Here is a 27,985-nt window from a genome sequence, read left to right on the forward strand (position 1 = left end):
CAGCTGGGTACAGCTGCTTGAATTCCACGTCTGCTTCTTAACATTTTCTGATTGCTGAAATAAATGTATTCCTCTTCTGCTTGGTGTACAGTGAGTAATAATTTTCCACAAACACTCTAAGGTCTCCAATGTTTAGCACTTTGTCCTGTCACAATTTTGTTAGAATCAACTCTTTCTACTGACAGCATTGCAACTTTACTATTAAAGGCCTTGGCTGTTTTCTCATGGCCTAGTCTGGAGCATACACACAGTATGCCCTTTTAGTTAACAACTTCTGCTGTGGTATACCAGTCCAGTTGCTTATTTGTACTTAAAAAATAATACAATCTATTCCTTCAATTTTCTCTGTTACAGCAGAAAATCTCAGGTTTTCCCCATATGCTCTGTCCACTAAGTCTACTATTTTTTGAAACATCCCTTCTTGAACAGTTTCATATTCAGCTGGCCTTTTATTCATTTTGACCTCTTATTTTTGCAGTTTTATAAGCTCATCTGAATATATGTTTAAAGCTTCTTCTATATATTCTAGTCTTTTGTTATTTGAGTTAATATACTATTTCAGAGTTTCATTTATTTTAATCAAATCTGAACACATTTTATTTTTTTTTTCTTAAGATTATTGAATGTCATGTCTTGCACCAAAGCTGGAGCTTGAACTGCTTTTTGCTGAACAGCTGCAGGATTCTTCCCAGCCAGTGTTTTATCCTCAACATCTCTGGTTGATTTTCTTCCAGCTTCTCTAAATTTCTTCTTTGCTGGCATGAGGGTAGTGCACTTACTGGCCAGTAAATTAAATTTACTCAAAAAGATGAATTCATTGGCTCTCTTTTCTGAGTTTCTGTTTTCATACTGGAAGAGATGCATTTAAGCTGTTACTCAGTGTGCAGCCATATTGGAAGTCAACGCATTTTATTTTTATTTATTTATTTTACATCTGTTGACTGGGATAGACTGACTGGATACATGTCCATTTTCAGTGGAGACCCGGAAGAAAGGCTCCAAGGTAGAACATACAGTAAAAATCACAAAATGATTACAAATGACGCACAGTTTGCAGGCTCCAGCTGAGCAAGCAGGTAATATAATCATACATTTTTAAAACAGTGTTGACACATTGCCTAGGCCATGTAACATGATTACAGACTATAGAGGAAGATCTAGTTGGGTTCTGAACACGGACATAGCGAGTGAGTTTTAAAGTATAGGTTGAGGCTTTTTTGAATTGAGTAAGAGAGGCTTCAATAATAATAGCAGGAAGTGAGTTCCAAGTTTTGCCAACAGAGTTAGTAAACAGAGAGTCCCCAGCAGAGTTGTTGATTTTGGATGTTTGAACCAGTAGTTTATTAGAAGAGCGAAGTGACCTCAGGTTGCTATAAGGGTTGATGATATTTTTAGGTGCAGGTGTATTATCAGGGTGGTTGAGAACTTTATGGACAATTATAAGCCATTCTAGCCACCCAAGAAGATTTAGGTTGTGACAGTGGTCGGTCCAAGAGGCTGTGCTTGTTGCAAATCTAGCAATATGGTTATAACAGCTGGAGAGTTTGCTAAGAGTGGATTTGTTCAAATTATTGAATAGGGGGGAGGCATAGAGAAGAATGGAGAGTAGATGGGAATGAGCAATAGCAGTCCTAGCAAATGGAGTAAGGAAAGGTTTGATCTTATAGAGGGAGCCAAGTTTGTTGTTAATGGTTTTGATAGTTTGATTGACATGGATATCAAATTTGAGGGTGTTGTCTATTATGATGTCTAAGAGTTTGGTTTATGCATCTGGGGAGATAATGGTGCCATTATTAGATTTTATGGTAAAGAGTAGTCAGGAAGACTTACAAGTGGGGGAGAAAAAAAGCAACTTTGTTTTGTTAGGGTTTAATATCAGCTGATGGTTCGAGAGCCAGTTTTCAACTAAATTGAAAGTATTCTGGGTTAATGTCATTAGTTCTGTCAGGGAGGTGGCTGAATAAATCAAGGTGGAGTCATCTGCATACTGGATACAGATAGCATTTGGGATGACAGTGGGAAGGTCATTAATAAAGAGAGAGAAAAGAAGGGGTCCTAGTATGGAGCCCTGGGTGGCACCTAGGATGATGGGTAGATGAGTTGATAGTTTGTCCTACTATAGGACAGCTTGTTGTCTACCACACAGGTAATATTGGAACCAATGAAGTGCATGGCTATTTAGGGAGAATGCCTTAAGGGCGTGCATGAGTATTTGGTGGTTGACCATATCGAAGGCCTTGGAGAGATCTAAAAAGAGGGCTGAGAAAAGCTTGCTTTTATTTTGGTTATGGTTTATGGTGTTAGAGAAGGACAGGAGGGCTGAGGTGGTACTGTGGTGTGGCCTAATATCATGCTGAGAGTTTGTCACCAGCTTATTCTGGGTATGATAATATATAAGTTGTTTATGGACACACTTCTCCATACTTTTAGCCAATGATGACAGAGTAGCTATGGGTCTAAAGTCTGATAGTTTGAAGGAATTGCCTCCTTTATGGAGTGGTATTACACGAGCTATTTTCCAAATGGAGGGGATGGTGGCTTCAGATAAAGTTCTGTTGATTAGGATTGAGATGAGGTATGCTGTGGCATCTGCTGCTTTTTGCAGATACTCTGGTGGGAGGAGATCAGCTGCTAGAGTAGTTGGTTTTAATTTCTTAATTAGAGATCTGATAAGTGATGTAGAAACAGGGTGACAGCTAAAGGAGAGTGGGTATTGGCTGTGGCAGAATTTGGGTTGGAGCAACTGGGTGCCAGTTGGCTGGCTAGGGACTGGGTAGTGTCTGTGAAGAAACTATTGTAGGTATTTGCAATATCATCTGGGGATTTATGGTTGGAAGCTGACGGGGTAGGAGTGGAGGACTGTCCTGGGTGAAGAAGTTTGTTTATTCCTGCCCAAGACTTTTGAGGTTTGTTGTGATGTTTTTGTTGAAGATGGTAGTAGAAGTTTTTTTTTGTCTAGTATAATACATTTTTTGTGTGATTCCTTACCTGTCAGTATCTGAGTTGATCTAGTGGGTCTTGTGTGGCACGCCATTTGTCTCTTGCTTTATTTCTAGCTATGATTTTAGATTTGTTCTCTTTGGAGAGACACGGGGATGTTTTTGTTTTGGTTCTAATGAAGCGAGCAGGAGCATGAGAATCAAGACTAGTAAGAAATATGGAATTAAAGTATTAAAGTATGGTACCGCATCGTCCAGTGAAAGGTGCTTTAGGATTGACCAATTACAAGCTTTAAGTTCATTTTGAAAATTGGTGGAGTTCAAGTTCTTATTATTTCTGATGGTGTTAAAGGTGGTCTGGTGGGGGTTGTCCACCTTGTGCTTGATAATGTACATAAGTAAGTGGTCACTTAGGTCATCTGGGAGGGTCCCTGACTTGTACATATAGGGGTGGCTGTTGATAAGTATCCAATCTAGGATACTGTCTTTGTTATTGGGTTTGCCTATCTTGGTGGGGGAGGATATGAGCTGCGTAAAACCATGTAGGTTGGCATGGGTTTTAGAAGATTCCAAGGAACTGGTATTCCAATCAATATTAAAATCTCCAAGCACCATAGTTTCTTGGGGGTAGGTACTGGATAACCAGTGGAGGATATCCTCTAGGGTGTTTGTATTATTACCCAGGGGAATGTAAATGCAGAAAATGTTTATGAATTTCTTATTGTTAATCTGTAGTTTTGTAATAAGAATTTCTGCATTATTAAACTGGGGTGGTTGTAGGGAGACCATAGTAATATCTAGTGTATTTTTATACAATACAGCTACCCCACCACCCTTCCAAGTAGTATGATCTAATCTAAGTTTGCCGTACTCTGGTGGTATTACCTCATTGTCTTTAGCTACCAGTTTTAGCCAGTTCTTCGTAAGACATAATACATCAGGGGATTAAACTGCTAAGATGACATGCAGATTATGGACCTTATTGTTTATGCTTCTGATATTTAGTTGGCAGGTCAGGAGAGAATTAGGGGGCTTAATTAGCCAGTGTTATGTTAGAAGGAATATTAGTTGGGAATTGGAATCAGCAGGTGGAGATGGGCCAGAGCTTGGGTGGATGTCTCCATCTATTGTCAGGCTGTAATGTAAGCTAACTATGAGTTTCATAATTTTGTTTATAAATTTTTGGTAATGTTTAGTTTTGGATTTTATATACCTGGGTCTAATTGGGTGGTAGTTTTTAGGAATTGTGGGGTGAGGTATGTGGGGAATTATGAAGTGGTCAGTATTGTTTGATATTGATGTAGTGAAAGTTTGGGATTTTGGGTAGTGGAAACATAGGTAGGGCTGATTTTCATAGGGGGTGAGGAGATATGGAATGAGTCACAGAGGTAACAGTGAAAATAATAGCAGTATTTGGAGGGATAACATAGTGCCTGGCTGGGGCATTATGTTGGAACTGTATTTGGAGCAGGAGTAAATTAAGAAGACTAGGAAGATTAGTGGCAGGTAGGAGGGTGGTTTGATCTAGGAGGTTATCCTTGATAGGTTATAGTGGAGGGGTGTGGTTTTTAGAGCTTTAAATTTAGCACCACTGGGGGTGCGTGGGATTTGGGAGCAGGGCAGGGTGTGGAGCAAGCCCAAGCTGAGTGAGGGTGAGTGGAGCGGGTCCAAACCAAACCATGAAGTACTGGATTTCTGTGCATGCAAGGTAAGTAATTGTAAAATGTTATATAGTATTTCTCTACTTTTATACTGCAGCTGTTATATTTTATTTATCTAGTTTTACACTGCAGATTGATAGTACACACTTGGGGAGATAAAGAAGATTATATTTGCCACTAGTAGCTCTTTAACTAGTGACTAAATAGTTAGCTAAAAACAACACTAAGACATTCTTGAGGTCTAATGGCTTACCAGTGAGCAGAATTCAACTGCTGATGAGCACTTGTGTCCTGATGGGAGACTAGTAATTTAAAGATGGCTCCATAGACAGCAGGAATCTAATATAGACTTAGTATTGGGGATGGGGGTAGCAAATAAGGTGAGAACCAGGTACAATACAAAGAAACCAGCCAAACCAGAGAGGCAAGCAGTAGAAAACTATGAGTGTAGGCCTCAGAGGGGTGAGTAGTAATACAAACTCTACTTGTAAAGTGAAGGAGAAAAGAGACAGCAAATTTTATTAAGGTTGGGAGTGTGTCTTCACATTGACTTGCTTATTAGTAGCCAGTTTATACGTAGATTGGAGTATGGAGATACATTAGCAATGAAGAGGAATGTATAGAGATGCAAATAAACAGATGGGGCTCAAGTGATACAAAACTAAGGGAAACAGCACTGAAAGGGCTGCTTGAGGGTTAAGTTTTAATCACAGAGAATAGGAAGGACCTGAATTAAGTGTATACTGTATAGTGGACAGTTAAGATTACTACACAAGCTGGGGGAGGAGGACACAAGGCTCAAACAGTCAGTGTTATTAGCACACTGAGAAATGCTAAGTAACACAGCTAATGTTGAAGCTTCACTATCATAACACATACATGTAGAATGCCTGGGTGGATTGACCCTGCTCTTCAGGTTCAAAGGTTATATCCTTGGTTTAGTTTTGCAGTACTGATTTCTTCATAGTTTCATAGATTAGTACTAGGCTAAGAGCTCTTGAAGGCCATTTTAAGCCTAGCCAGTTACCCCATGTGAGAATCAAACTCTGCACCTTGTGTCTGTAATGTAAACACATTAACCATTATGCACAGCATAATTGGTTGCTAAATGTATTGTGGATGATTTATTAATTTGTTTCCAAACAAAGTTATGGGGTGCTAGCCATGGACTGCAGAGTTGCTAGAGTGTGCTGTGAAGAGAGAGAAAAAGAGAGGGTGAAGCTAGTAGAATGAGACAAAGATAGGTTAAAGGATGCAATGAGGAGATAGGAGGGTATTAAAAGCTACAGGTCTGAGGATAGTGTGGATAGAAACAATAGATAGCAGGAGAATAGATGCTACTGCAACAGTTTGAGAGTACTTCAACAACTAACACATCACACTGCCATAACTTTGTTTGGAAACAGGTTAATAAATCATCCACAATACATTTAGCAGCCACTTATCCTGTGCATACAAGAAAAAGTAAAATGAACACTTAACAGCCACTTGAATCAGTAGCAGAGACAGAAATGCAGTGCTAATCAGTAAACACTGTTTCTATCACCAACATCAAGTCAGTTAGATTTAACTTACATTTATAACAGCAGTTTTACTACAGCATAGTAGCATAGAGACAACATAACTGCAGTAGTAATGTCAGTAAAACACTGTTGCTGAATAGCAGAATCAAACCAGTAAAATAAAAAATAAGCAGAGCAGTAGTCAAGAATCAGAAAGTGAATATCAGTTGTATAGATCCAAATAATTAGCTAAAAACAACATTAAGAAATTCCTGAGGTCTAATAGCTTACCAGTGAGCAGAATTCAACTGCTGATGAGTACTTGTGTCAGGCTTATATAGACTTAGTATTGGGGGGGGGGGTAGCAAAAAGGTTGTGAACCAGGCACAATGCAAAGAAACCAGCCAAACCAGAGAGGCAAGCAGTAGAAAACTATGAGCGAAGGCCTCAGAGGAGTGTGAAGTAATAAAAACTCTACTTGTAAAGTGAAGGAGAGAAGAGACAGCAAAGTTTATTAAGGTTTGGAGTGTCTTCATGTTGACTTGCTTATTAGTAGCCAGTTTATGCACAAATTAGATTAGGGAGATACATTAACAATGAAGGGGAATGTATAGATATGTAAATAAACAGGTGGGGCACAAGTGATACAAAACTAAGGAAACAGCACTGCAAGGGCTGCTTGAGGGTTAAGTTTAATCACAGAGAATAGGAAGGACCTGAATTAAGTGTATACTGTCTAGTGGACAGTTAGGATTACTACACAAGCTGGGGAGGGAGGACACAAGGCTTAAACAGTCAGTGTTATTAGCACACTGAGAAGAACTACTAAGTAACACAGCTAATGTTAAAGCTTCACTATCATAACACATACATGTAGAATGCCTGGGTGGACTGACCCTGGTCTTCAGGCTCAAAGTTGGTTTAGTTTTGCAGTACTGATTTTTTCCTAGACTGTATGAGTAGGGTTTTATCCATGGACTGCAGAGTTGCCCAAGTGTGATGTAGAATGCCTGGGTGGACTGACCCAGCTCTTCAGGCTTAAAGGGTATATCCTTGGTTTAGTTTTGCAGTACTTATTTCTTCCTCGACTGTATGGATGCGGTCGTAGCCGTGGACTGTAGAGTTGCACAAGTGTGCACTGAGCAGACTTCAACTGCTGATAAGCACTTGTGTCCTGATGGGAGACTAATTATTTAAAGATTTTTAAATTTAACAATTATTATTGTTTTTAAATTTAAATATCCTGGATATCTAAAGTCAAATCTTAGATGACAGTTTTTAGTAAGACAGCACACGGTAATGATTAAAATATGTGGATTTATTGTAAGGCTGTTATGTAAAGTTATTAGATTTTGATGAACTTTGTGCATTTCTTTAATTTAGTTTAATTAATGTAATTAATCTTCTAATTATATTGACTGTTTATCACATTTAAGGTTTTGTAAGATGCTCTGGAACATATTTCCCCTTGGTAGACAGTAATATGCCAAAGTACTAGGGGTGTTTATTAATAAACTTTTCATAGGTTCATACTAGGCTATCTGCCCTAGGGCATTTATAAGCCTAGCCAGAATGTGTTTGGCTTTCGCCACTCATTTTAAATTAATTTTGATATGCCCTTTTTTGAGGTTAGTATACTGTGCCTCTGTCTAACAGTGACATAGAAGTGATACCGGGGTAAACCTACGATCTCCCATCCACTCATCAAGATTCGTCTTGAAGAGAGTCAATGAGGGACTCTGCCTAACCTGGACTGGGATTTTATTCCAGAGTGAAGGGAGCCTCTGGGTTATGAATCTGTCCCTCCAGCATGTCCTATTTATTTCAGTGCTGAGGTTCAAGTCTCTCGAGCGTGTAGCTCGATGGGATTTGGATTTTCTGAGGTGCAGCATGTCCATTAATTCCGGGTTGGACATGGCTTTATACATCAGGCACAGATCGCCTCTGAACAGGCGGTATGCCACTGAGTAGAGCTGGAGTTTCTTTAACCGGGTAGCATATGGCATATGTTTGAGTCCTTTGATCCTCTTGGTGAGGTACTTTTGGGGTCTTTCCAGTTGCTGCAGGTGTCTGGTAAGGTACATCCCAAAAGGGGCATTGTACTCAATTATGGGCCTGATGAGGGATGAGTAAAGAGGCACGATGACCTCCCCTGATCTAGATGTGAATCCCTTCATGATTAGGTGGGCTATATAAAATGTTTTTCCTAACCACTTTGGCAACGTGGTTATCAAATGAGAGATTGCTATCAACTTGGGACCCCAGGTCCCTAATTACTTCTTCGGTACTTAATGGATTACCACCTATGTGGTAATTTGTGGGCACTTTGTTTTTGCCATAGGGGATGACTATACACTTTTTGGCATTTAGCTTGAGGCCATGGCTCTGGCACCAGTTGTCTGTTTCTATGAGGCCCTTTTGGAGGACGCTTGTGTTGGCTGGAGAGTCGATTATGGCGCCCAGTTTGCAGTCATCTGTGAACTTGGTCAACCACAGTCCTTCCGTGTTGGCCTGTACCTCCGAGAAATATATACCAAACAACAGAGGTCCCAGGACTGAGCCTTGTGGGATGCTACTTGTAACTGGTTTGGAGTCTGACATGGCTCCAGCAATTCTAACCATGTGGGTTCTGTCCTTGAGCAAGTTTGCAACCCATCTAGTGACATAGGGGTTTATATTTAAGCTGGTGAGCTTATCTATAATGCCCGAGTGGGATATTGTATCGAAGGCTTTTGCGAGGTCCAGGTAGGCTGTGTGGACCACCTTCCCCTCGTCAATGGGCTTGGTGACTGTTTCAAATAAATCAACCAGGTTTAAGAGGCAGGATCTGCCCCTAACAAAGCCGAACGGGGTAGGATCCAGTGTCTGTAGGTCCCCAATATCTTTATTTATGAGGTCCATGATGATCCTTTCCATAGCTTTGCAGACCAAGCTAGTCAGGCTTATGGGGCGATAGTTTCCAGGATCCGTTGAGGCACCACCTTTGCGGAGAGGGACCACAGTTGCTGTACGCCACTCTTTGGGTACATATCCTGTAGTAAGGCTGAGATTGAACAGTAGTTTTATGTTTGGGTTTAGCTCTTCTTGGAGTTCATGTAGGACGCAGCCCAGGACACCGTCTGGTCCCATTGATGCTGTGTTATTTGCTTTGGAGATGGTGGCTCTCACCTGAGCATCTGAGATGTCAGGGGGGCAGCACTCTGCTGGGATAGATATTTGCCCTTTTGGTGGGGAGGGGGGGGGGTTTGCACTGAACCTGTCAGCTAGGATGTTGTCAATGTCTGTGGGTTTAGTGTATTTTTTGTCATTTTGCACTAATTCTGAGCATATCTGGGAATTACCACCCAGGTTCCTAACATAACTAAAGAAAGCCTTGTGATTATCCTTAGTGTCCTGTGCAATTTTTCTCTCGAAGCTGGCCTTAGACGATTTTATGAGTGCCCGTAGTTTTTTGCTAATACTGATCAGAGATGCCTTCCCTTTTTGGAATTTTGCTCTATCATTTAGTAGCTTCCTCCTTTCATTGTATAGCTTGTTTATGGCTGGGGTCCACCAGACAGGACGTCTACCCCTGGAGGATTGGGTCTTGGTTCTATTTGGGATCGCATGATCCATGCATTCCTGAAGGTGCTCATAGAATGCGTTTATAAACGATTCTGCGGTCTGGGCCATATTTTCCACAGGCCCAGGGGCTTTGAAGGATTCCACCTCGGTTTTGAGGAGTGTGAAATTTGCTTTAGAGAAGTTTTTCACTGTGGTTTTCTGGGCAGGGGGTGGGGTCAGGATGTGAATTTCCAGTGAGATTAGTTTATGGTCTTTTTTTGTTTTCACTAGCAAGCAGAATCTTTAGTTATATTGCTAGTATCTATATTGTAGCTAGATGGTTTGAGTCTTCTGACTGAAGCTACCAGTTATAGTGTCCTCTCATGTGAAACCACAAGAAAATGCATAATGAAGGCTCAGAGAACTATGGCGTCCAACCATCTGCCTCCCATATGAGAGTAGGGGTGATATCTATGTAGATATTAGGAGGAATAAGAAAATAAAGGCCTCCTAACTTAATATGGACACAATAATAATCTATACATCATTGCTAACGTGCTTGTAGCATTCTCTAACTGACAACAAAGTTCATACACGTTCCCAGGTATAGTATTGTAGTAGCTTTCAGCTGATTTCCCTCCCAGAAACACTAATAGAAAGAAGGATACTGTTTTGTTTTATGATAGGCTGACAATTTGCTAGAGATGTAAATTAAGTATGATTACCAGCAGTAAATTATTATTTTCAGCTACTAAACATGCCAGTAAATCATAAGAAGCAAACTGTTTCCTTAGTAAAGCAACAGTAAGAAGTGACGCCTGGCATTCTGGTCACTTGGATATATTTTTACAATGCGTACCCACTGTGACTGGAACATGAAAGTCAGGTAATAGACTACAAAATCAATATATAGTATTTTCTGGTGTCCACCAATAAATTCCCCAAGGATGTAAAGAAACCTGACTCTACTGACAAAACAGTTAACACATTTGCTTTGTCTCCCATTTAGTTTTTACCAATAGATGTATTTACAGCCTAGAGTTTTCATTATCCATTACACCCTGTGTAAACTGTCCCAGCATGGCCCTCCCTAGAATTAGCAACACAGTCACCACTACTTTCCTTAATTTTAAAGGTAAAGTCACTCTAATGCCCCAAAGGACAAAGCCTTCCTCAATCTGCAGATATATATATTTATATATATAATATGGTTCCCCTTCAGAAGGTCGAACGGCTGAAATCTCAAAATGCATATGGCTGAAGCCATATGCTCAAATTTCAGAAGCTCGACCTTCTGAAAGGGAAAGAAATAAAAAGCTCCTCACACCCCCCGCTACTTATTTATTCTAACTCCGAGATCACACTACAGTGCAGAAAGGGAAATATCCCATTCTGCGCTGTATGCCGATCCCCATTCAGAAGGTCGAGCTTCTGAAATTTTGAGCATATGGTCTTGACCATATGCATTTCGAGAATTCAGCCTTCTGACCTTCTGAAGGGGAACTATATGTGTATATATATATATATATATATATATATATATATATATATATATGGTTCTAGGTCATAAGATCGACAGCCACTTTCACCGACAACAGAAACATCGACACCACATTATCGACAAACCATAAACACGACACCTCACATGCCCGACAAACAAGTAACCGACGGTCCACAAACACGAAACCCCATACACAGCACACACCACAATAACAACAATCAACTAACAAAACACATCCCCTTATCCAAAAACCACACACAGAACACAAGCACACCAAAATCCTCACAAACCCACACTAAACCTCACACACACAACTATGTACAACCCTAACCCAAACCCTTACCCTAAGGTCCGTCACTATCGCACACTCAGCTAACCCGCGCCCTAACCCTAACTCACTTAACCCACCCCTAACCCAAAAAATACCACTACCGCACACTTACATAACCCGCACCCTAACCCTAACTCACTTAACCCGCCTAACCCAAAAAACTGCCACTACCGCACACTTACCTAACCCACGCCCTAACCCTAACTCACTTAACCCGCCCCTAACCCAAAAAATACCACTACCGCACACTTACCTAACCCGCGCCCTAACCCTAACTCACTTAACCCACCCCTATTCCCACAGACTGTCACTATCCACACTTACCTTACTCGCACCCTAACGTCCGTCACCACCGCATACTCACACAGCCTTCTTTCCAAGTCACTATCCCTGGCGTCGGCGTTTTCATCCGGCGCCCGCTAATCCGTTGTCGGTGATGTCGGCTGTCGATCTTCTAACCTAGAACCATATATATATATATATATATATATATATATATATATATATATATATACACATATATATATTTTATAACACATATATATATATATGTGTTGATTTTGTAGTCCTTTTTCTGACTTGCAGCTCTTTACATTTTTTTCCTTTTTTAAACCAGTCATCTTTTAAACTTCACTACAGATTGGATTAAGCATGCAATATAGGTTACAATGGCTTAAATTAAATCTTAGCAATGCACTATAAAATTGTTGTTGGTGCACTAATTTCAAATATATAAGGAATTATATAAGCCAAGAAAGCCCTAAAATGGTATCAGTTGTTTCACCAAGGATTCTAAAGTCAATAATAATCAACTGAAGTTTATAAATTATTTATTTATTTTACATTTGTTGACTGGGGATGTCCGGCTAGGCACAAAGGCTCATTTTCAGTAGAGGCCCCGGGAGAAAATACATGCAATACAAACAAATCTTTTAAGTTATATAATACCAAGAATGTCAGGGGAAATTCATTCAACATAAATTTTACAATGCCAAAATAGATAAAATAGTAACTATATATAAAGTAGTAAGGCTTCTTATACTAATTATATTCTATGCAGGTATAGTTAAATAACTATGCAGCAGGATAGATGTCACAATGCAGAGTGCTGAGTTATTTACAGAGGGTGTAAGATATAAATGAAATGAGTGGTAAAAGAGTTAAGTCAGGCATAGGTAAAAGGTAGGGTGAATGAAGACAGAGTACTAGCTGATAAAAGAGTAAAAGAGTGCAGAGGTATAGTAGGAGAGAAGGAAGAAGCCAAGATGTTATACTTATCCTGGAGATGTACAGTTACAGAGCTAGGATGTTGAGAGGTGTTTTCTTAGATGTGTTTTAAATGACTTCTGGTTTTCAAGAAGACTGGAGCATGTAGGAGGGCATTCCAGAGGATCACTACATAGTTTGAGTACAAACAAGCTCCCAATGCATTTTAGGCTTTAATGATGGAGAGGAGGCGTTTGTCTTTAGTGCAAAGAGCTTTCGTAAGGTGGTAAAGTTGAAGCGTGCCTTTTAATGCCAAACACTTGTCAGGGTAGTATATTAGAGAATGAGCTAGTAGCAGAAGAGTGTTGAGTTCTAAAGGGGCAATTTGCAGCAAAGTGAGCTATACTTTAACAATTAACACATACATTTCCTAATTAGATTACATTCTTATGATGTAAAGACAGCTATTACAGTATAAAATATAGCTCTGCATTAACAGATGTTGAACTTTGAGTATTTGAAGAGGTATATTAGTAGGTTTGACAAATGTGATTATTGCTTAGAAAATTCAAAGAAGTGGGGTGAAGGAAGGAACTAGGTAGGGCAGAAAATGCTAACATTGTGTTTAAGAGGTAGGGAATAAAGCAGGTTCATAGATAATTATATATCTGGCTATCCTAAGGTTTATATCAAAAGTATACAGGAAGGTGAGCAGTGTCACAAAACCATGTATATGGTTGGGAGATGCTAGTAAATCTATTCAGCTATTAGTGAAGAAGTTGCACTATTTCAATACAGAGAGTCACCTGCAGTATTAGATGATTTGGTTATAGTTACTGGTGATTTTTCTGAAGAACATAATATTCTATAAGGGGGTAGTATAGTATTAAGATGTTAAGGGCTGGGCAGTTTGGTGGCTTATAAAGATGTCTGTGTATTGCAGTTAGCTGAGAAAGAACTGAGTGGCATGGTAGTTCTAACCAGTTCAATTTTTTGAGTGCTAAAAAGTGGTGCATTCTATTGTTATAGTTTACAGCAAATTTGACTAATTTATCATAACATTGTTCAAGTTTGGACAGTTATGAGACTGAAGGTTAGTGAAGATTGGGGAAGCATAGAAGAGAAATGGTACTAAGAAAGAAGAGGCTATACGTCTTCTAGCTAGATCAGTAAGGCAGGTTTTTACTCTATATAATACACCTAGTTTTAGATGAGTTTTTTAATCATGTGTGATACATGGTGGTCAAATTTCAACTGGTCATCTATGAGGACACCCAGTAATGATGTTATTGCAGAGATGTTAGTAAACAGTGTTGTTTTTGTAGAGATGTGCTTTGGGTTAAGGACCAGTAATTTATTTTTTAGGGTTTAGTAACTGTTAAGAATTATTTAGCTATCTCGCAGTCAACAAGATGGATTGCTGTTCAAGGTCTTGGAGTTTAGAGGGAGATTTTGCAGAGATTAGATCATGTCATCAGTGTATTGAACTAGGGTGGCATTGTTTTGCAGTAGTGTAGAGGTCACTGATGAATATGATGAAAAGTATGGGGCCCAGTATAGATCCTTGTGTGGCAACAACAGTTACTGGTAAATCATTTTTCCATTTCACTGCCTTTGCTCTCTTTGAGAGGTAGCTATGGAACCATTGCTGTGAAGAGTTGGTGAGCCCTATGGATGAAAGTTTATGTAGGAGTTTCTGGTGGGAAACAGTAACAAAAGTTTTTGGTAAGTCTATGAAGATAGTGGAGACTAGGCTTCTGGCATTTCTGTGGGTGTTGACAGTATTAAAACATTTGACAAAGCAGTAGTTGTGCTATGATAAGGACAGATGCTGTGTTGGGTTGAAGACAGAAGCTGGTTATACATATTAGGTAGTTGAGAAATTGTGTATGAATTCACATTTTTCTAATAATTTTGATAGGGGACATAAAATGGCAACTGGCCTACACTTTGAAAGATCTGTATTGATTTCCACACTTGTGCAGTTGAATATTGAATTATTTTTTTCTATAGGAAGAGGATACTCTTGAAATCAGTCACTTAAACATTTAATAGAACAACAAAAGTTTTGCAGCAATAGACAATAGACACCAGGGTAACTTAAAACATAAGTTAATGTAACAACACTTTTGCAGTGTGAAAGATGATTGGGCAGAAATGTACAAGTAAGCCAGAAACAGCTTCAAATTATGTACCCTCAGCACATAAAGCAGCTCTTTAGCACTACCATTAGACACCAGGAATGATCTTCATATATTCATTAAGCCAACAGAAATTAAGTAAGGGGAGTAGAGTTTCAAAATTTGCACCCTTCGCACACAAAGTCTCTTGTTACAAGCCAGACCCATGGCCCTCTATGCTAACTCAAGACAGCCAAGATTGTACAGCTGCTTATTTTGTAAATTATTAAAAAGTATGAAACTGTAATGTCTGGTTTTATTGTCTAACTATAACAGGGGTATATCTGTGTGAAAGGAGCACCATTCCTGTGCTGTGCTAAGGCTTTGGGACAAAGCTGAGAGCAGTACTAGATGACACCAAGGAGATGTTTTAAATTATCATTTATACTCACTTAAAAGTTAAATGAATAACATGTCTAGCATCACAATGTGCTTTCAAAACAATTAAAAAAATGAAATTTTAATAGCTGGCATTATTTATTATAAGGACCAGTGATTTATAATGGCTGGGACAAAAACAAGAGGATATATCATGGATATTCTGTCAACTCAGGAACAAGTAAGGATGTGTATGTGTGTGTATGTCTGTCTCTCTAACTGTGTTTGAATGTGTGCATTTCTTTATTGAATCGACCTGCAAATATTACCATGACAGTGGTTAGGTAAATTACCGTCCCATATCATGAATACTAAAATACATTTAATAAACATTACTTAGCCTTTTAATGTGATATATTTTACACAGATATTTCACATGTATATAGAAGTTATGTATTATGCGTTTGATTGCACTGTGTGTGTTATGCACATCTTAGCTTCCATTTTATGTATATCTTTTGTTTAATGCATATGATGGAATCTTTTAATATGTTAATCTGCATTCAATTCTACTATACTCTGAATTGTAATATATACTCATTTTGTATATAATATTGTTGATTGGAAGACCATTATGTACTTTCTTCCCTTTGAGCACAGGTCATGGCTGAAAAGGTCAATAGATTCTCCACTTACCCAGTGAACAAATAGTAAATAAAAATAAACGTGTGTGGGTGATTGAATAAGGGGGTACCTGTGCCAACACAATGCATGGGCCACCTGTGTTGACTGCAGCAGGAAAGTGTTTATTAGCACTTCTTGTACTTATCAGTGATTCACAGACATGTAAATTAGCCAATAATAACTTTTTCTCATTGTTGCTAACATGTCTTTGAATCACATTTTTGTGATCAGAGAAACAGCCCCTTTTGGTTTCATCTCTTACCACCCGTGGTGGGGTTCTTTCTGAATCCCACAGCAGGTGTGGTATAGACTCCATGTGGTCTATGTCATGCTAATCTCTGGAGCTAACTCATTGGCATTTAAGAAATTATTCCCCAGATCTAAAATCCTGCTTTAAAAAGGATATATCTGTGTATGAGAGAACATGTCCACTGTGCAACAATGTAAAATGTCAGTGTTTGGAATCCTTTGGAACAACAGTTCATGTATCAGTCTGGTTTCTTCAGATGTCCTGCTATATGTAGAGAATTTGACAACTCTGTTTGCACTTGATATCAGGCCTTTCCTTTCAGATATTATTTTGCTACACAAAAGCTTCATTTCTTCAGATTACTTCAGGAGCCCCCTTTCTGCCCCCCTTGTCCATGACAGCCTTCATAGTCTTTCCTTTTTTTGTGACAGGGATAGTTATGATGCTACTGGTTGTCCTTTTTGCTGGACCTTTGACTTTGATGCATTTGTCTTGTACAGATGTCTTAGATTCCTTCTTTACAGCTTTCCATAATTTCTATGAACAGTAGAATGTTGGATCAGCTATTTTGCCAACAAGTATGGCTTCAGACTGTGGACTTCTCCATGGTTTTTGATTGCTATAGCATCTCTTACCTGTAAAACTGATAGTTGTCTCTGCTGATTTTTTCCAGCATTTTTTTTTGTTTTACTTTATATTCATTCTCAGGCATTAACAATGCTGCACAAAAATGAAACCTGCTGTTCAACCTTCTATCCAGCAACAGCTGAGTTGGAGAAAGTTGATTCCCTGCAGTGGAGTATTCCAATATTCCAAAACTACAAGGGAACAATTCTTATACCTTTTGCTACTGATTTTTCTCGTGGTATTCTTCAGTGTTTGGATAGTTCTTTGCACTTGTCTGTTTGATTAAGGAATGTGTAGATTTGATGTTACAAGCAGGAGTTCCCATTCATGTACACATTTTACGAATTCCTGACTTTGATATTGCAGACCATTGTCTGATATGAGGATATTATGCACCCATTGCCCTAAGAACCCACACTTTAAATGGACTGATTGCACATTAAAATAAAGGCAGGCAGAGAGCAAGATGGATAAATAATGTGATGTAAAACTAAGAAGGAGAGTGAAGGAAGTAAAGTGAACTATAATTAGAAAAGGATGAAAATGAAAAGATAAACACAGAAAGTCTTAAGACGTAATGCAGTATAATGCTTAAAAGATAAAGAAGGTAGAAAGAAATAAGTCAAAGCAGCAGTCAACAGGAGAGGAGTTTAACTCTCAGCTGTACAGATTTTAGCAGAATATCCAGACTTTTGTCTCAGATCTTTAGCCTATTACTCATAAAATTGTGGTTTTCTGGCAAATCCTTGGCAAGTCATTGAGGAATGAAGTTAAAAAAATGATGACAAACACTGGATATTCATACCCTTCAGAAAATTCAGTCTAATTCAAACTTATTATTCTGACAACTTTCTAAGCTTGTAAGAGCAATATTTAAAAATTGTTCTGAGTTTTGGACCGTTGTCCCCCATTATTCATGACTTCGTTTAGATTTTCTTGATCTAAGAGGTTGAAAGCAATGGTTTAAGTTAAGAGGATTGGGTGAAGCACATACTAAGATGAAGGTAATTCAATAACTTTGGGATGCTTGTAGACAAGGGTAGCTTGGCCACTTTGGTTGCATGGTAAGATGGAGCTAGAGAAAGAGATAGGCAGCACCTTAGAAGAGCATGGGGGATAGAGATGGGGTGATAGGGAGTGATGCATGGGGAGGAGTTGGGGGGAACAAGGTGATGGCAGGTGGCACACAGGGATAGGTTATGGGTTCCTTGACCTGCGGCTTCATTTCACATAATGGCATCCCTGGTTATACTACCAAGTAAATTTGCCCATATCTTCTAGACTCAACCTTATGCTTTAGGAAATATAGTACTTTTATTAGATCTTTACTATTAACTGTTTTATGTTTAAGCTTCAGTCAGTGGAAAATGCCATGCATTATAATGATACTCAGGAAACACAGATACACTTCTTTGCAGATACAGGGATCTTTACTTAGTCCAATGTCATATGCAGCATGGTGCCCCAAATCTATATCTTTCTGCAGATGGTCAGATTGTGTTCCATTTGGGATTGCTGTCACTTTGCAGAACACTCTCAGGTTTCTGTGTACACTTTCACAGGCACACAAACTAGAGTATCTGGGGCTAATGTTCTAGTCAATATTAACTAGAATGAGGACTCATGAGTTTTTTCACCATGATATAAACCAGGTCACCAGCCTGCTATTTAATGTTAAACATCACAAACTAGAGCTATTGAGTATAACAAATGATTAAAATAGTAGCTATATTGAACTGGGTATAGGAGCATGGATGCATACTGTACCTGGTGTTAGTGTACAGTTGGAATTGTAAAGTCGGACAATTCTTGCAGGCTTGTTGATATACAACGTTGCTTCACATGTCCCAAAAACCTAGAAACACAGCAGAGGTGATATCAGTACACATTATTATTAATGTAACTGTGATGTTTACGGAAAGGTAAACCGCACTAGATACAAGTGTCAGTTTTCTAGGGTGCCTTAGGAGGCTCATACTTTGTCAAAGTGAAACAGTACGTGAATCAATGAAGAAAAGCTAAGAGGACATGTAGCCTCAGGGAGCCACCTCTGCTATACCAGCATATGCACTTCTGCTAACTGTGTTATAAATAAGACAGACAGTATATCAATTTAAAGGGCAGCAAAAGGTAGCAACAGTGAGCATCTGAAGTTTGCAGAGGGGCGTAATAGCCCCCCCCCCAAAAAAGTTGATTTGAGTTGGTACAGATGTTATCCACTGAGACAGAAAGTGAACTTGGTACAATATTAATTTCACATTGGCATGGATCTCATAGCTATTGCACTTCAGAAGTATAATTAAATAAAATACTGAAATGTAATACTCACAGCTAGATGTAAGGGTTTGACTGGACAATTCTTCGAAATCATTTTGCTTAGAACATGGCATTCTGTCTCTTCTACATCTAGTGTAAGATAATAAAGACTATGAAATGGTGCCTGCAAAGAAAAAAGAGAAAACAGTAATTAATTCTGACCTAGACATGGCCTGTTAGGAGATAAAAATGCTGACTTTGATCATTGCTGTTGTAATGCAATCTGGTATTATGTGTTCTTCTCAGATGTGCTTAGTGTCAGCCTACTTTAGTGTGCAATATTTTTTCAGTTCTTTGGTACAAGATGGTGAGGACAGAGTCATTATTTGTCACAGGTGACTGGCCATTACAAAGAAGATATCTATAGATAAGGAACAATGTAATGAGTTCAGTATCTGAAGGTATGACTGTGTAAGGATACTGGAAGGGAAATCACCTTAACCAGAGGGTTAACATGTACATTTATAAACTACATAATCATAGACTAGTCCTGTAGTATTCAGGCAGGGCATCTGCCTATAGCACAGTGACTTGGATACATGTAGTTACTCATATAAAAAGGAATCTGGCTTGAAGAATGAGTCATGGATTACCTGTAAGGATAAGGGAAAAAGTTAAGGGACTGAGAACAGCAATATTATTCCAAATGAGACTGGAACAGGGTTTTGCTGGCAGACCTCTCAGCAACAAAGAATAGGACAGTGTACAGCTGCAGGTAGATTGGCAGTGCATTATGGGAATCCACATAAGTGACCTGTATTCATGCCATGGATTATCAGTGTAACTGGGGAAAGGAAGGGTCATCGGGCTGCCAGTCCCCAAAAACTTTTTATCACCCTTGACTCTAAATATAGTAAATAATGATACAAAGAAAGGACTATGGTTTGGAACTGCCTGCCCGAACTTGTCAGACTGACATTGACCTGGGTGCGTAAAATGCTAAAAGATCATTTTTCCTTTATAGAAAATACTTTCTTCCTACCTGCCTTCTACCAACTTTCAGACTCTAACTCCACTAAATATCCTACAGCCTTGTAACTTCTTGATTAATTCTTTATTTCTACTTCCCCACTGTCTGCCATCAGAGAGGGATCATAGTCAAATGGGGCCCTAAGTAGGATAATAAATCATGGCCCTCAGCACCCCCATGAGCCATTCCAGCATGCCATTACTTGGTTATATCTCCCGTTACCATACCATAGACACTGTTAAAACCTGTCACTGTACACATTATTTTCTTCTTTACTTCTACAATGATTATAGATATTTGAATTTCATTTAAAATGTTTATTTCAAACTTTACAGCACAGACACTGATAGACATCTGTTAAACAAAACAATACAGTCTCTCAGTATAAACAGTCTTAGCATTATCTGTAAACTTCTAAGCCCTTTAAAGTCACATTCATTGAAACATCATGTAAACCCACATTCAAAGATAATGCATCTGGCCAGTGGCAGATTGTGTGTATTCTTCCCGACCTTATGACCTTTCTGATTGTATTAAATTATATTCCTTGTAATATACAGCACCACTTGCTAGTGGAGTGTGTTTAAATTTGTAGTTTTGAATATTTTTCCAATAAACAATTAAACAAAGCATGTAAACAAAGAATGACAAAACTGCCCATTTCAGAACATTTCCACTATAAAAGGCCCCTCAAACTTCTGCCATTACAATCCACCAACATCAGTCAATATGCACAATCTCTGCAGAAGTAAAAGTCATCTGAATAATTACACATTAAATAGATATGTAACTAATGATTAGGTTTGTATTAGCAAACAACTTTATATTTCAGTGTTCCATCTACCCTTGAAGAATAATTAGCCTATGTTACATTAAAAAAAGGTAAGCTGTTAATACTGGAATAGGGAATGGATAGTAAACCGACAACAGTTTTATATAATTTATAGTTACAAGGCATCTCATCCAAATGAAGACACACTCAGGACTGCAGCACCTCCCCCTTAAAGTACAACAAAGTATCAACAATCCATCTACATATTGTGGGAGTGGAACCCATAGTCTTCTGCATCAAAAGCAAGTATGCTACCTGTTATGCTACTAACAGTGGTTTCAAATTCTCTACCACAACCAGTAATGATCATTTGTTACACAAAACAGTTTCACATTGAAAACAAACTTTGAATGAGCAGCAGTAAACCTCTCTTCCCATGAAGCTCATAATTCCTTGCAAATGTGCTGGAATAATGCAAGAGCTGTTGCATGCAATATGGCCGACAAGTGATCCAGAAACGAGCTCCCAGGACGTGCATGAACGCTCCTACACTATTCCTGCATGGACACCACTACTATATGCTAAAAACCCTATTTGCTGGTGAAAACCATGCAATTGAGGTGAATTAGTGATCCAGGAAGCAGGCAGGTGTCTGTGCAGGAACAGTGTAACCGGCAAAAATGTATTCGGCTACTAACCGAATGCATTTCTGCAAATTACAAAATGGAGGCATGACAGCTCCAAAGAAAGCATGTAGTCAAAGTAGTAGGCATGCCAATGGCCAAATATATGGCTATTGGCACGAGAAATAGTTGCAAAATTATAAAAAATAACTTTTATTTTTTTTTTTGGCCAATTTCAGCCCTTTAAGCGTAGGGCAGCGGTTTGCAAACAGGATCGGCCCGAAAATAAGAAAAAAGTTGTAAATAAGCTTTTAAACCCAAATCAGCATTTTGCCATGATAGTCAATGGCATGCATAAGACAACAATATCAGGGAATAGTGGTTGCTAAGGGGGAAGGCTCAGTGTGAGTATGGTAACTATGAATTAGCATTCTGTTTTATGCTATTGAGGGGACTGATACTAAATCACAGATTTCCTCTCAGTGTTAGCTTGCACCCAACCGTGTAGGTGCAGCAACACCGTAAGTATAAGAGGTAGATGACCTCATAAGGGGAAGTGTCATGCATGCTGTAAGCTTATTGGAGCTCTGTGGCACGTGCTTACCCTTAGCTAAGCACAGTTAAGGAAGGTGGTGTGTCTGAGGTTGCCTAGCACTGTTTACATTGCCTAAATGTGTGTGCACGCAGCACACCTGGTTTTAAACAAAAAAACAAAACAAAAAAAACCCCACCAGGAAATAGTAGCTTTGTTCACATCTGAGCATTGGGTATGCGTGGTGCACCTCGGGGCTTAAACGGGAAGGGCAATGTGAAGGGAAAACAGCAGTGGGAAGGCAATCAAGGAGAACTAGCATAGCTGGCAGGTGAAATGTATCAGAATCAGCCAATTACACAGGCAGCAGCCCAGCCCAGCACACAATTATAAACTATGCAAACGCCTTTCACTCTGTTTTTTCCCACAAACTCTACACCACTGGTGTACACAGACGGGGAAATTTTACCTGACAAAACTAACAAAATGTTAGGAGCTGCTGTTGCTCTCATACATCAATATGTGGAAGAGGCTGAGGGTGGTGAGGATGTGAATCCTGATGACCAACCCACAGTGAGGAGAAGGAGAAGAATGTACAGCCCAGGGTAATGTACCAGGGGCTACATGAGCTGGAGATAGTGGAACGCTAGAGGGTGTACAGGGACATTCCACAGCAAATTGTTGAGCTGTGCCGGCCACGCCTCACACACTGAACCAATAGAGGGCAACCCATCCCAGTGGATACCAAGGTATGTGTAGGTTTAAGAATACTAGCCACAGGTACCTTCCAAAGGCCAACTAGGGATATCATGGGGATCTCATAAGCATCAGCATCCAGGGTACTCCACCAGTTCCTGGATGCCATGTCAGCACATGCCAGTGAGCACATATATTTCCTCAACACCAATGAGGCATTGACCAGCAATAAGCATCTCTTCCACCAAATAGCAGAATACTCTGAGGTAGAGGGTGGTATAGACTGCACACACATACACATCAAACCACCACCTGGTGAGTGGGGTAGGGTCTACATAAGCCACAAGGGCTTCCCATCCATCAACTGCCAGGTTGTGTGCGATGCCTAGGGCATTATCTTGAATGTGTGTGCTGGCAGCCCTGGAAGCTATCACGACAACCACATCTGGCATTTGACACAGCTGGTTATGCACTGGAGCCGTGGCTGATGACACCCATCAGAAATGCACACACACCCGAACAAGAACTCCATAATGAGGCACACACACAAACCAGAATCATAATAGAGCATGTGTTTGGGGTGCTAAAGTTACAGTTACGCTGCCTGGACATATCAGGTGGAGCCTCGCAGTACTCTCGAGCTACATGTACACAAATGTTCGCAGTATGTGCTATGCTACACAATATGATAGTGTGGAAACAGCTGCAGCAGGAACAGCACGGGACAAGGCCACACAGCCCCCCACCATTGCCAAGGCCATCACAGGCACAGAGGGACTTGGAGGAGGAACAACCTGAGCCTGCCCCTGTAGGCAGAAGAAGGCATGCCCAGTATGCCCAGGCTTTGGTAAAGAGGCAACGCATAGCACATAAACTGACATGGTAGGGACCCAGGGAATGACACCTCTCTCTGACTCGCACATACATTAAATTGGATGCCAAACATATATATACCATGTATAGGGAATATACTATGTGTATCTGACATAGTCAGCCCTCCAGCACCATCCTCAATACTGGCACAGCCACAAGGTAAGTCACTCTTCCTATCAACTGCTGAATGGAGTAGTATGTTCTGATAGTTGTATCTATGGTATGGAAGTGTGCATGCAACAGAATCGGGTGGCTGAAAGGGATGGCAGCAGATAGTGGACACCTATATGGGCAGCAGGAAATCCATAACAAATACTGCTGTCAACATAGTAGGCATTACTAGACAAGGTGACAAATCCCACTGCAGTACATGTGGTGGACCAAATTTGTGTCCATCGGACACACACATGCATGTCAGTGAGGCTCACATACCCAATACCAGCCTCAGCCAGCAGGACAGGTGTAGATGACCATAAAGAAAGGCTGGGTTAAGGCCTCCAATTGATGGCAATTGTGAACCCCCCCCTCCAGACCTACACAGACAGACTACAACAGGTCTGGCAGTTGTATGTTAGTTCTTAAGGGTAAGAAGTCTGAAACTGAAACGTAGTTCAATAAAACCTAAGATCTGTAGTCAACTGATATGCCTCCAGTCTCCATGATAGGTCAGAATAAAAAATGAAATTGAAGCCAGCAGAGTACCTGAAATACCAGTACAGTCATAGCAAATGTTTAAAGTAATCAGGGGTGCCCCCCACAAGCCTATGTAGAAATGCAGTAACATGTACATGTGGGTTTAATAACAGTGGAGCACTGATTCCCTGAGCTGGCCCAATTTACAGGATATATTGTTGCATGTGTACAATATGCAAGGGTCCATATGTTAGATTGTTGTGTGTTCAATATTTTCTGGAAGTGGTCAGCATGTAGGCATGGAGGGTTGTGTCTTGGTGACCTACGGCCAGTACTGTTGATGACAAGGCCATGTTCTGACAACTGCAGTGCCAACCACAATGCCTTCTCAGCAATACCCATGTCAGCAGTTGTCCATATTCACTGTCTAAATGCCAATATCTATCACCATCTGAAAGATGGACATGCCATGAATGTGGGCCCAGACATACACACAGTACACAGGTGGATGTACCCTAGACAGAATACATAAAATGTAACTGTCAACTGCACACCCCTTTAGAATTGTACATACAGGTTAGCAGCACATTAGCTGTCTGTGTAGTATGGAATACTGATGTAGTCTGGCCAATCAGTGGCAGACCACAAAAGGCATTGTTAAGAAGTAATGAGAGACTACCTATGTCCCTGCACAAGGCAGCATAAGGGGAATGTCCCAGGTATATTTGTGAGTCAGCTGCAAGAAGCTTCCATATCACACATGCACTCAGCTCACCCCACCATCAGCCACAGGTTTATCACAGGTCATATCCTTACTGTTGGGAATGAGTACAGTATGACCTCCACGTCTGTATGGGAATACCCACAGAATGCAGCATGCTGAAGAGGTGTCCCATGCAGGTGTGCCCCTAGCTGTAAGCAGCACCCTGCCAGCATCCAGACCATTGGATTAATATACAGGAACTATTGCCATTAACACCTCGCACACTTATCCTGTCACCCCAGGGGAATCCAGTGGCTTGCAGCCTGGGAATGTATGAGTGACAGAATGCACTGGCCTGCCACAGGTGGCTTGCATCACTACCAAATGGGCTACAGTTCTCTGTAAAAGGCTTGTGCCTCACCTGTAGTGCCAATGTATGTTATCTCATGGGGTCCCACCTAACAACATAACACAGTCAACAGAACACAAATGCAAGGTCATGTTGACAAATCCCAGTACCATGTTTACCATGTCTTACTGCATGAACTGTGGACCAGCCCCTAATACTGCTGGGAAGAAGGGACAACTATAGGGATACTTCTCAGATGTCGCTTGCATAATGTTAGGAAGAGGATAGAATAACAGAGTGGGGGTGTAGAAGCATGGATGTCATGAAGTGTGTGAAGTCTGAAACTCAGATGTGTGTGTAGCATCCCTGCCTGCAAACCCAGTAATGGGATGCTACAAACCTGCTCGTAAACCACAATGTGAAGGGGTACTGACCAGATATATGAGCCCTGCCTCTGGGTAACCTGGGTGAGTCTGTACAGCTGTGAGGTATGGCCACAGCAGGACATGGCCATTCTGTTACATCGATATATGTACAAGAAGGGGATCCTCAGCCACTACAGTACCAAGGTGCTGGACCATTTACATATACCCATCAACAAGTGTCTGCAGCTACCCCTCCAGAATGGCATGAGTGTGTAAGAATATGTAGGCTGCAGACCACAATACTGGACACAACTTCATTCATCTTGTATTTCCCAGGAAATAACTGTGAGCAAATAAGTATATCTGTCAGTAACTGATGACATAATACATCACAGTGTAAAACAGTGCATATGTCTGAATATCTCTGCCAGCACCAACCATGTAACACAAGCACCACAGACACAATAGTTACAGTATCCCACTGTCACCCATTGTGACTCCATATTGTCAATCTATCTTACAGATATCCTACAGAAACAGGTTTCTAGCTGTAGGTGTAGAACACCAAACCCTGGACTGGAATACAACCTACCTGGAATGGATTCACACACTCAGTACAGCAGGTCATACTGTGCATGCTCCTACACTTAAAGAAATGAAGCCCATGTCTGACAACCCAGTGGACTACACATATCTGTCAGTCGCATTCATGCCTTGCACACACATTGGATAGGAATACTCACACATATCCAAGGCCAACACACTATAATATATCAAACATAAACACACATAGATGTGGTGAAGAGAGAGACAGGGAGTGACAGAGAGATTTCCATCATGAGGCCTGTCCCACCCACCACACATCCAGTTGGCCAATATCACATGATGTGCTGATGTCAGTCACTGTAGACATTGCTTTTCGTAGCCCTCAGCCCTATAGACTCTGTGGTGTTTGTGATAACTGTGTAACATGATACTACAAATCAGTATTCATCTAGCATTTTTATAGGTTCATAGGTTGGTACTAGGCTATCAGCCCTAGGGCCTATACAAGCCTAGCCATAACAATTCCCTGGCTATTTCTTCCCACACTATTTACTTCCCTGGACCCCTGTCTAGCAGGGTGACTGACGTGATCCCCGGGGTGAATTTCCTTTCTCCCATCCAATCGTCAAGGTTCCTTTTGAAGAGGGCCAAAGAGGCACTCTGGTTGACATGTATGGGCAATCTATTCCAGAGTCTGGGGAGTCTCTGGGTCAGGAACCTATCCCTCCAGCATGTTTTGTTTATTGTGATGACAAGGTTTAGATCCCTGGAGCGTGTGGCTCTGAGGGATTGGGATTTCTTTAAGTGTAGCATGTCCAACAGCTCTGGGCTTGACATGGCCTTGTATGTTAAGCAGAGATCACCTCTGAGTAGACGATATGTGACAGAGTATAGCTGGAGATTTTTAAGGTGGTCAGCATAGGGCATCTGCTTTAGGCCTGTGATTCTTTTAGTGAGGTATTCCTGTGGCCTTTCCAGTTGTTGCAGATGTCTTGAGAGGTACATACCAAATGGGGCGTTGTATTCTATAATGGGTCTAATGAGGGATGAGTACAGTGGGACAATGACCTCCTTTTTCCTGGATGAAAAGCCCTTAGTGATGAGGTGTGCCACATAGAAGGGTTTCCTGACTGTTGTGGCAATGTGGTTATCGAAGGTGAGACCACTGTCAACCTGTGTCCCTAAGTCTCTTATCACACTTTTGGTGTTTAGTGTACTGCCACCTATATGGTAATTCATGAGTACATGTTTTTTCCCAAAGGGGATAACTATACATTTGTATACCCAGTCCTGTCAAATGTAACGTTCTGTGTGAGTGAGTGTGTGTGTGTGTTTCCAGAGGAATGGTTTATGGCCCATTCACACACACTGCACTTCCCAATGCCCATGTTAGCACTCCTGCTGATGTCAGTTACCTTGAAATAACCCTCTGGCCAAATCTCAGCCCTATAAGCTGTGTGGCACTTGTGATACATGTGTCATACTGTAGTGTAGAAAACTAGTTAGGTAGGAGTTCTAATCCCAAACATAGCAACTGTGTGTGTGTGTGTGTGTGTGTGTGTGTGTGTGTGTGTGTGTGTGTGTGTGTGTGTGTGTGTGTCTGTGAGTGTGTGTGTGTATGTGTGTGTGTGTATGTGTGTGTGTGTGTGTAAGTGTGTGTGGAGATGAAAGATTTTGAGACCATTCAGTCACTACACCTCCCATTGCCCTACTTTAGCATGCCTGCTGATGTCAGTCACCTTGAAATAACCCTTTGGACAACTGCCAGCCCCATAAGCTTTGTGGCACTTGTGATAACTGCATAATGCTGTAGTGTAGCATACTCATTACGTAGGGGCTCTAATCTCAGACATGGTAACTTTGGA

The 27,985-nt window shown here is 40.5% G+C and overlaps 1 protein-coding gene across 1 annotated transcript in view; it reads right to left on the reverse strand.

The window, feature by feature from the left end:
- Positions 1 to 27,985, reverse strand: part of FETUB (fetuin B) — a 238,825-nt gene that overhangs the window by 154,154 nt on the left and 56,686 nt on the right. Inside the window, exons 2-3 of the mRNA XM_044070647.1 lie at positions 19,072 to 19,182; positions 18,510 to 18,597 (exon numbers count right to left, since the gene is read on the reverse strand). Of these exons, the coding sequence (XP_043926582.1) occupies positions 18,510 to 18,597; positions 19,072 to 19,182 (199 nt within the window). The remainder of the gene's footprint in view (positions 1 to 18,509; positions 18,598 to 19,071; positions 19,183 to 27,985) is intronic.

This window comes from Protopterus annectens, chromosome 4.part1, assembly GCF_019279795.1.
Source record: "Protopterus annectens isolate FY-2018-M chromosome 4.part1, PAN1.0, whole genome shotgun sequence".
NCBI classification, from domain to species: domain Eukaryota; kingdom Metazoa; phylum Chordata; order Ceratodontiformes; family Protopteridae; genus Protopterus; species Protopterus annectens.